Consider the following 9,950-nt stretch of genomic DNA (forward strand, 5'->3'; position numbering starts at 1 on the left):
AAATGGATTATATAATTGAATAATCAATAAATAATATGAAATGGATTATATAATTGAATAATTATAAATAATATGAAATAGATTATATAATCGGATAATCACAAATAATATGAAATGGGTCATATAATTGAACAATCATAAGTAATATGAAATGGATTATATAATTGAATAATCATAAATAATATGAAATGGATTATATAATTGAATAATCATAAATAATATAAAATGGATTATAATAATTATTGCTATCAGTATATCCAAAATTTCATTAAACGATTAGTGGATTTCGAAAAAAAATCTCACTTCTTATTGTTACTATATCAAATATTATAGCAAAATAGATTGTCGTATAATTTTAAAGAAAATAAAAATAATTCAGAGGTCGTGACTAAAACTTCATTATCTTTCATTTCTTTGAAGCATTTAGCTAAATTTTAAAATTCTGATCATCGATTTGTTGTTATATAAACTGAATGTATTGCCTCGTTGTATAATATTAAACTTAAAAGGTTTACATAATGCTATTGTAGTTCTACGATATTATTTAATTAATATTGTAATTTAGTGCTTAATTAATTAATACCGTAATTTAATACTGTGACTTAGTTAATGATACACAATATCGTAATTTATTTAAACTTTTAATTTATTTATTTAAAAAACTTTTAATTTATTTATTTAACTTTTAATTTATTTATTTAATTTATTTATTTAAAAAATTTAATTAAATAATATAAAAGCTATATGTACATACATATATTAAAAATTATTAATTAAATATTATCAATGAATAATTTCGAAAATTCTGCATCAAAGATTCAGACGGATTTCTATTAAAGGTTTTTTCCAAAGGTCTTTTTTTCGAATACATTTTTTAGGAAAAAAAAATGCAAAGTTCATAAGCGAAAAGACTGGAGTTAAATGACATTAACAATTTAAAAATATTGGACAAACCATATATAACCAATCCATATTTTAATATTTCTTTTTATATTTGTCAATCAAATTTTAAAAAAATGAAAAATAAAGAACTAAGATTGTGCAGTTGAATATATTTCTTATTGAAATTTTTGCATTATCTTTTAAATTTAAGGATATGCCGAACCTAAATAAACTTCGTCATTTTTTGGGGAACAAGCATTTCCAACAATTGATTAGCTTTTTTTTTGTATCGTATCACTTCCAGATAATTTTCCATTTCTTTTTTTTTTTTTTTTTGTAGAATTAAAAATGCGTCCCATTTAAATTTTGTAAATTTTAGATCCAATTAATTCCTGAAATCCACTCAATTTTACTTCTACCAATCAAATTCAAAGTTAGCGAACCTAAATAAATTTCGTCATTCGGTAGTCCTTCAAGCACATTTGTCAGACTCTTCTAAGTGACTTTGCATTATTTCTTTCTTTTCTTTTGAGTAAAGGATTTGCTTCATTTAAAATTTATAAACTTTGTATTTAATTAATTCTTGAAATTTGTCAAATTTCTATTTGAGAAATAAAAATGACAAAGTCACTGTGAAAAATTACTGGCTCATTTTTATTAGTAATTTTTTTTGCTAAAATTTTTACAAACATATTATGGGTTAGTTTTTATTTAATTGTATCATTTTATTTGTGTAATTTACTTTACTATAATAAAACAGAGTTATTAATGGAGAATTCAGTTAATTTTGATTGCACCATTTTGTTTATCTGTTATAATATCGTGGTTTTAAATAGCATACCGTACGGTACTATAATATATTTTGTATCCTTATATTATCGGTAGTAGGTATCAGAAAAAGTTTAGTGCTATAATATTGTTAATGATAGCTGGTTATTATTAAAATGTATAATGGTACCACTAATGGTGGATAAAAAAATAGATTACTACTAGGCTACCATTAATGGTAAATGTAAGATAACTTAGTGCTGTTGATGTTGTGAACAATGAATAGAGTATTACTTTTGATAGCATAAGTGCAAATCGTTATTTTATGAATGCAAATTATTTTCAGAAGATAAGTTAGAATGACGATCAAATTATCAATCTACATTTGTGTTGTATTGTTCGGTTCTACATCATGGTTGAGTACGAATTCAATATGGTTGGAGCTACCATTACTCACTGAGAAACTACCAGAAGGATGGAGTTTACCGTCGTATCTGGCCGTTATCGTACAGGTAAAGCTAAAGCATATTTAGGTAATAGAATTTATTAGAGTTCCAATGCATTTAAATCTTCAAATACTTTTTAAAAATACGTTTTACTGGTGTAATGAGATATCTTTATTAAAGTGGTGACTGCTACAGCGGCAATAAACTAATTTGAATGTATGTTTGAATTCATCCTCCAATTCTCATCCAGGTTCATTTCACTATCTATATAATAATGCAGGAATCCATATTTACGGGTTCTTGTAATATATAAATAGTAAATAGATAAGAATTGGTGGATGGAAAATCACTAAGAGGAAATTCAAGCGAGGATGGATTGTGACATTACCTATCTCAATCCGGAACGGTTGATTATTGCTTCGATTCGACCTGTTTTATTTCTAAATATAATTAAAAACGCGATGATTAATATAATTTAATGCTGGCATTAATGCATTTAAATTGGGTAGTTAGCGAAATTACATATATAGTAACTCTAAGCTAAGAATCGCGTTATCGAATTTTAAGCTGATAAGTGATTCTATCATGTGATGTTTAAAAGTTCTTGACACAAAATAGACTCTCCGTTTCTGTTCATGAAATGTTCATTTAACTACAAAAACTCCATTTTTTTAAAGACTTTTCTGGTTAATTAGATCTTGACAAGTGCATTATAAGTATAACATTAATTGTTGACAAGTTTATTTCCAGTGCATTTAACTGGGTTTAATTCAGAACTAAAACATATCCAGTATCGTCTGAATTATGCCTTGATATTTATGGAATTAAATTATACTTTTGTACATTCTATACGTTCTTATATAGCCAGTACTGTGCTAATCTTTATTTCTTTCAAATGTTTTAGACAGCTTCTATTGGTCCATTGGTCTACAGCATCATACGTAAATTTTCAAAAATATCCATTCCAGTACCAACTATAATTTTAACATTACTTATATTTTGCTGTTCGTGTACCGCGTTGATGGCACTGTTTTGGTCTCAGACTATCTTCCTGTTTGGGCAAAAACGATCTGTAATACTAATGATCCTACTTTTTGGTACATATCTTTTTTCTTAGAGTCAAATATACTGCTTTCTAAAGGGATTTAGGTCAAATATATTGAGACTTATTGTTTTGATTAATTTTTATTTTGAAAATATTAATGTCATACAATTACATGGCAAATTTGCCGATCCAGGATTAAGTCTAATTCGATTATGTAATGGTGTTACATACAAAGTACATAATCCTATTCCCTGCAAATAATATGGATCACTAATTTCCATTGAGAAAAAGCATCTGGGAAAACTTGTATGTGAAATACCTGTATAAATTGTATCACTTTCCAGGTATGGCATCAGTCAACGCAACATCAAATATCCTCTTCATGCCATTTATGGCTACATTTCATGCTTCTTACTTAACGGCGTACTTTGTCGGGATGGGTTTAAGTTCTTTATTTCCGAGTATTATTTCGATTTTGCAAGGTTACTTTTTTTTCTTAAATTGTATCTTTTCTTATTAAGAATAAACTATAGAGCGTCCAGATTAAGTTTAATAATCTGCCGGTATTACTAACCTTGAATTTTATTAGGTGAATTTCCGCATTAGCGTTTGATCGTATTACCGTAGGAAGATATGCAGTAATGAAGAATTCGGTAAAGATGGCAGTCAAAATTAAGTATTTTATTCACAGTTCTGTTTATTTTTTATTCATTTTATAGGTAGTGGTAATGATTGCGTCGTTGTAAATGGGACGTCAATACAAACCAGTGGCATTTTACAATTTGGTATTCCGGAATTTAATTTTATAATGCTTAGTTGGATGCTTCTCGCTACTGCTGCATTTCTTTATCTGATCCATTTTAAGAATGCTGAAAAAAAAGGACCATTAACGGATCAATTGTCTGTGAAATTATCGATGCCAGTTGACGAACCTGGCTCAGTTAGTGGTAGTGAATTTAACACCCAGAGTGTTAGTTTGAACACCCAGAGTGTTAGTTTGCTTCTTTGTTTTTTTTTCGTATTATCAAGAAAAATGGCTTGGTTAACAATATTGTATCTCTTATTGGTGGTAAAATTGAATATCGTATTCGGCCACTCATTAATCTTTATGAGAATTTCTATGCCTAACCATTAAATCATTTATCTTAATTTTCTTGTCAAACATGGTCTTTATCATCTGGTTTTAATTCCGATCTGTTGCTTACTAATTTTTTTCAATCCAGAAACTAACTCTTTCATGTTTTGACACTAATTATCACTATCACTCTTATATTACCGTGAGATGAACAAGTTGGATTTCGTTCGAGTTTTACATTTCCTAAAAAAAATCGCATTTGGATTACAGTTGCTCATAGTTATGCAGTCAGGCCAATTTCTACTCATTTTTTTTCAGCAGTGTACTGAAACACATATCGCTGAAGACAGATCGCACACTGATAAGTTAAGGCTGGGATTATTGTTATTTTTGATGGCTGCTATAAATGCTCAAATGAATGGAATAGTTCCGAGTGTTCAAAGCTATGCATCTTTGCCTTTCTCTCAGGTTTCATTTTATGAAGGTCCTTGAATCTGTTCATTTTCAAACTGAATCACATTACTTTGTTTACATACTTTCGTCATTCATAAAGCTGGGTACTTTTATTTTGTTAGATTTTACTGACTAGTACAGGATATCTGTATCCTTGTGGATAGTGTGTTGCTCTGACACTTATATACTTATAGCATCTGTGAATACCATAACAATTTACCAGGCAGCGTTTGCTTGCTGGATTTCTCATCAGTCTGTTTTCTTTTAATTTTAACTAATTTTGACTATTCCGACACTTTATTCACTATCGATTATGCTTATACTTCTGTCGCCGATTTTCTTCAGTCGTGACAAAAACTGAGGGTTCTTTCTGCCTCTTTAGTTGATAGTACCTCAAACTTGGGTAATTAAACCTTTTATTACGATAAATTTATTAATACAACAACGAACTTGCAAATATGACATCGATACAACATACATAAGAACAAAAAGATACATAAGAACAAAAAAGACAAATCACGTCCATCCAACCAACCTTAATGAAACACATCTGTAAAAATGGATTAATGCTCAGGATCCTCCGCTTCTTCAACTGCGAGGGTCCTTGTACCGTTTTATGATGATTACAAGAATTAGCATCCTTATGGAGCACCCATTGGTGTTGGGTTCTTTGTTAGAGCAAATGTAAGACGACATGAGCATATAAAACAAAGATGTCTGGTTTTCAAAAAAAATGGGGATTATTATCCCTTTGTTTCTACTCGAGATATCAGCGATAAATTCATCTTTAACTTTTTTTTTTTTGCAGAAAACATATCATTTTGGTTTAACATTATCGAATATCGCGTCACCGATTGCTTGCTTTTTACCTCTTTTTGTGAAAATTACTAGTTTATCTGTATTGGTATCGCTAACGATGGTTTCAACAGTACTAACCGGATTGATTGTTGCTTTTGCAGTCATGAGTCCGACACCTATTTTGCAATTTTCTACATGGGGATCTGTCCTCATTGTATGTTAATTTCTATAATTAAACTTGAAATTTTCTCCCCATATTTCATTTTGAGGGATTTTCCTTATCTTAAATTTGTCTGTTGATTTTTCGGTTTCCCCATGTGAGGTGTTAAGGATTTTTATAATTCTAATAATTTTTTTACATGTATATTAATGGTATTCATCTGTGATAGTATTTTTTTTTAGTCGAAGGCTTATTCAAATCAGCGACATTCATTAGTGTTTAAGTAAATTAACCTTGTTAAGATAATTTTAAACCTTCCTTTGCACTATATTGTAATGAACAGACTAAAATATTGGAAAGATTTTTTCCCTATACTGTCTAGGACGAGTTAAAAAACGATGAGTTTTTTATGAATTATTCAATAGTAATTCATAGTTGGGAAAGGATTAGGGCTAATAACAGTGATGAATAACTTCGTAGAAATATCGGTAAAAATGCTAACAGATGTATATATGCTAAAGAAATTTTAATAAACTGTAACTGATTTGTTTAATTTTTAGATATCCATAGTGGTTTGCTCTGAATCATTGAATGCATTTCTTCGAACAGTTCTAGCAACTTTGTTGGGTGATAGTGCAACTGACAATGAAATACGACTTTTCTGGGGTGGAGCATTTATGCAGGTTGGTATTCTTTACGAAGATTTTAGACTTTGTAACATTTACTTTGTGAAAAATCTAGCGATTCGTGATTTTCGCAAGTCTTACTATCGTATGTAAATCTTTCGCTAATGATAGGATATCATTATCGTATGTAAATCTTTCGTTAATGATATGATGTCTTTCCGTTAATGATATCTTTCCTTGATTCTTGATTGTGAAGATAGGTATCTTTATTTTTAGGTATATAACTTAGAATCTATTCCCATTTCGTAGGAGTTAATCCTTAACGTAGTGACAGGGATATGAAAAACTTTGAGAAATTTAAAAAGATAATATGGAAAAATTTTGAGGATTAGAAGAGGTTGAAAGTCATTTTATCTTATATTACTATTTTTTATTGCTGCCAGTTAAATTATGCTTCTTTTTTTTTGTTTTTTTCAGATTGGATCACTTCTAGGTTCCATTGCAATGTTTCCACTGATCAATATCTTTCATTTATTTGTTTCTGCACCGCCATGTCAGTAAGAGATGTGCCTATTAGATTTTTTATTTCATTGCATTTCTTCAAACACTCTGTATCTGCAGTAATCAAGCTATTATTTTAGGGAACGATTTTTGTTTCAGTCCGATTTCTTGCAAAAGTTTTTACTATTTTTTTGTTGATTATTCAAGAATTTGACGTACAATTTTTCCATCAGATGCAAAACGTGGCGTTTAAAATGTAAAGTTTTTGATGGGTACTGTTTGCTTACTCAGATGATTATGTTAGCGCAACACATAAAAAGATTATTCTCAGCAGGAATGATCAGAAAATCAAGTCTTTGATCTAGTACAATGGTCAATAACAGTACTATTCAGTATTAACTGATCTTCCGTTTCATTCTGTGATATTTTCTGTTTTACCAATGTTTTTTTGCTGCAATTCACATTATTCCTTCCAGAATTTTCTCTGTTCACTGCAATAACCTTTTTATTTTACATTTTTTCTTTCTAAAAATAATTTTCTTCGCGAGGATCTAAAGTTCAATAAATAAGTTTACTGTGATATTACTAATAAATAAGTTTACTGTGATATTACTAACAGATAAGTTTACTGTGATATCAATAATTGTTTATCTTATACTTTCTTTGCTTGGCTTTTGTTCGTTTTATTGTTCTTATTTGCTGTTATATCTTGAAATATCAAGCAGATTTTGCAGTTCAAGTTTCTTTTTGCGGAATTATGGAAGAATGCAAGCAGTTTTTGTGGCCTACCATCAGCTTGTTTACAAATACTTTTTTGTAAGCGTTGGTTGATCATTGAAATTACATCATTTTAGTAGTTCTGTAATTCCTCATTATTGATATTAATGTTATGCTCTCGTCAGAATATTTAAAACTAAATAAAATGATAATTGAGATGATTAATATGATCATGATTAGATGTTTTATTCGTTTATAATCTAACTAGAGGTTTTATACCTTTTTTATTTTGAATGTATGGTAATGTTCTGAGGAGCATTACATAGTTTATATGCATTTGTTATTCATTATTAAGAAATTAATGAATTTTCCTTCCAATCATCTCAATAGAAAATATTTGCAGCAAAATTGTAATTATTGCAGTTAACAATAAAACATGCTTTCATTTACTCCACATTACTTTAATAATTTAAAAAAGAAAAAAATATATTGAAAAATTTTTTCAAAAATTATCATAAAATAAAAAGATTGGAAGTATTGTCAGAAATTATCATTGTTAAAAAATTATAAAAGGAGTTTCATTTAGTCTAAAGGTATCATTTCAAAAAATTATTTCACAATGTGAGTTGTATCGCTTCTTCAAAGATGACAGAAAAGAGGGAGAAAGTTTTGATTATTCAAATATTGGGATTATAAATTAGCTTGATCATGTGATCATTTTGTTTAAAAAAAGATAATGCATTTTTTAGCTAGTTCTTTTAACTTTAAATTTTTTGGAATTTCATGATAAATTTCACATTTCCATTTTAAAACTTCAGTGGCATTTTTATTTATTTTTTTAAAATTTTATTTTTTAATTTTTCGAAAATATTTATCCTTTATATTTGATTCCTTATTTTCCATCTGAATTTTCTCGTATACACTTCTGAAATATTTCATATTGAATTTAATCCAAAAATAAGTCACTAAATAACGTATATGCCAGCATATTTACGATATTAAATATTATTTTAAGCATAGAATGATGGTATTTTACGAATTGAGTGAACTTTTCTCAGAAATTCAATTAATTTATATGGAATAACTTTTTATATTTATTTATGATTTTATATTTATTTATTTATTTATAAAAATTTATTATATTTCTTTATTTTACATTTATTTACAATTTTGTATTTATAAAATTTTATATTTATTTACAAAATTTTATATTTATTTTACAAAAGTAATATGAAATTGTTTCATATAGCAAAGTTACAAAGCTCAAAGTACAAAGCTCATTTTCTGCAAACCTTAAAGTACAAAGGTTATTTTATTGCAAACCTCAAAGTACAAAGTTCATTTTGTGCAAAGCTTAAAGTACAAAGTTCATTTTGTGCAAAGCTTAAAGTATAAATTTTCATTTTCCTATCAATACTTTATTATTAATAACCGTTAAAAATAAAGTATTGGTAGAAAACATGAAATTATACTTTTGTTTTTTTTCTTCTTCCTATTTCATTCAATTATTTCATTATTAAGGATAATAAATGGTGGAAAAGTTAAAAAACCAATAATAAATTCATTCAATGATATTCATCCAATATTCACTCAAACATTGCATAATTTATCACCACAAATAGAAAAATGTATTAATTTATTAGAAGGAAGCATTGGCATCACTCGAGAAAATGTTAATTTTTTATTTAAAAAAATTTGTAAATGCAAAAAAAAGACTTATCTACTTCGGCTTTTTTTTTAACTTGCTTTTTAATTTTTAACTTTTTAATTTTTAATTTTTAATTTGCTTTTTAATTTTTAATCTGCTTTTACAACTTATTCAAGTTATTGATTTTTAATTACCTTAATTAACCGAAGCTAATATTAAAATAAATACATATACTATTATATTACTTATAGTTTACTTATGTTATTTTATGTAAATTAACGTAGTCATTATTTCATTTAATTAGCTACATCAAATATCTTTGATTTCTTTCAGCTTAAATTATGTGAATGCATTAAATTACCTGAACTTATAAATAATTAAATCAGTAGCATATTATTACTATTAACTTGAACTAATTAAGATAATCAAGTTAATACTTGGAATAAATGAAAAATAATTGTGAATATAAAAAAAAGAACGAAAGAAAGAAGCCTTTCGCCTTTTTTTTTTTTTTTTTTTTGTTCATCAATCTATACTTTTTTCATTTCATATCAAAATAAATTATTCATTTAATTATTAGAATAAAATTTTACTTAAAATTAAAATTATAATTACTATTTAAATTTCTTTTGCATATTTACAATTATAGAGTATTTAAATTCCTTTATATTTAAATTTCACAATATTTAAATTTCTTTTAAAAAATTTACAATCAGAAAGAAATTAGGGTTAAGATCAAAAATCGAAATCGAAGTTGAATTTGAAATTACATTGAAATGTTTGCTATATATACATATATATATAGCAAAAAAAGAAAAAAAACATAATTTT

At 27.0% G+C, this 9,950-nt stretch overlaps 1 protein-coding gene across 1 annotated transcript; it reads left to right on the plus strand.

Annotated features, from left to right (window-relative positions):
- Positions 1-2,009: 2,009 nt before the first annotated feature.
- Positions 2,010-6,882, plus strand: LOAG_09681 (hypothetical protein; the record flags this gene model as incomplete). The annotated part of the gene is made up of 8 exons (XM_020447996.1): positions 2,010-2,162; positions 3,001-3,193; positions 3,486-3,623; positions 3,861-4,132; positions 4,535-4,684; positions 5,478-5,681; positions 6,188-6,310; positions 6,731-6,882. The coding sequence occupies 8 exons, from the start codon at positions 2,010-2,012 to the stop codon at positions 6,812-6,814; spliced, it is 1,317 nt and encodes a 438-aa protein (XP_020301824.1). The 3' UTR covers positions 6,815-6,882.
- Positions 6,883-9,950: the final 3,068 nt, after the last annotated feature.

Source organism: Loa loa (assembly GCF_000183805.2).
Source record: "Loa loa unplaced genomic scaffold supercont3.233, whole genome shotgun sequence".
Lineage (NCBI taxonomy): Eukaryota > Metazoa > Nematoda > Chromadorea > Rhabditida > Onchocercidae > Loa > Loa loa.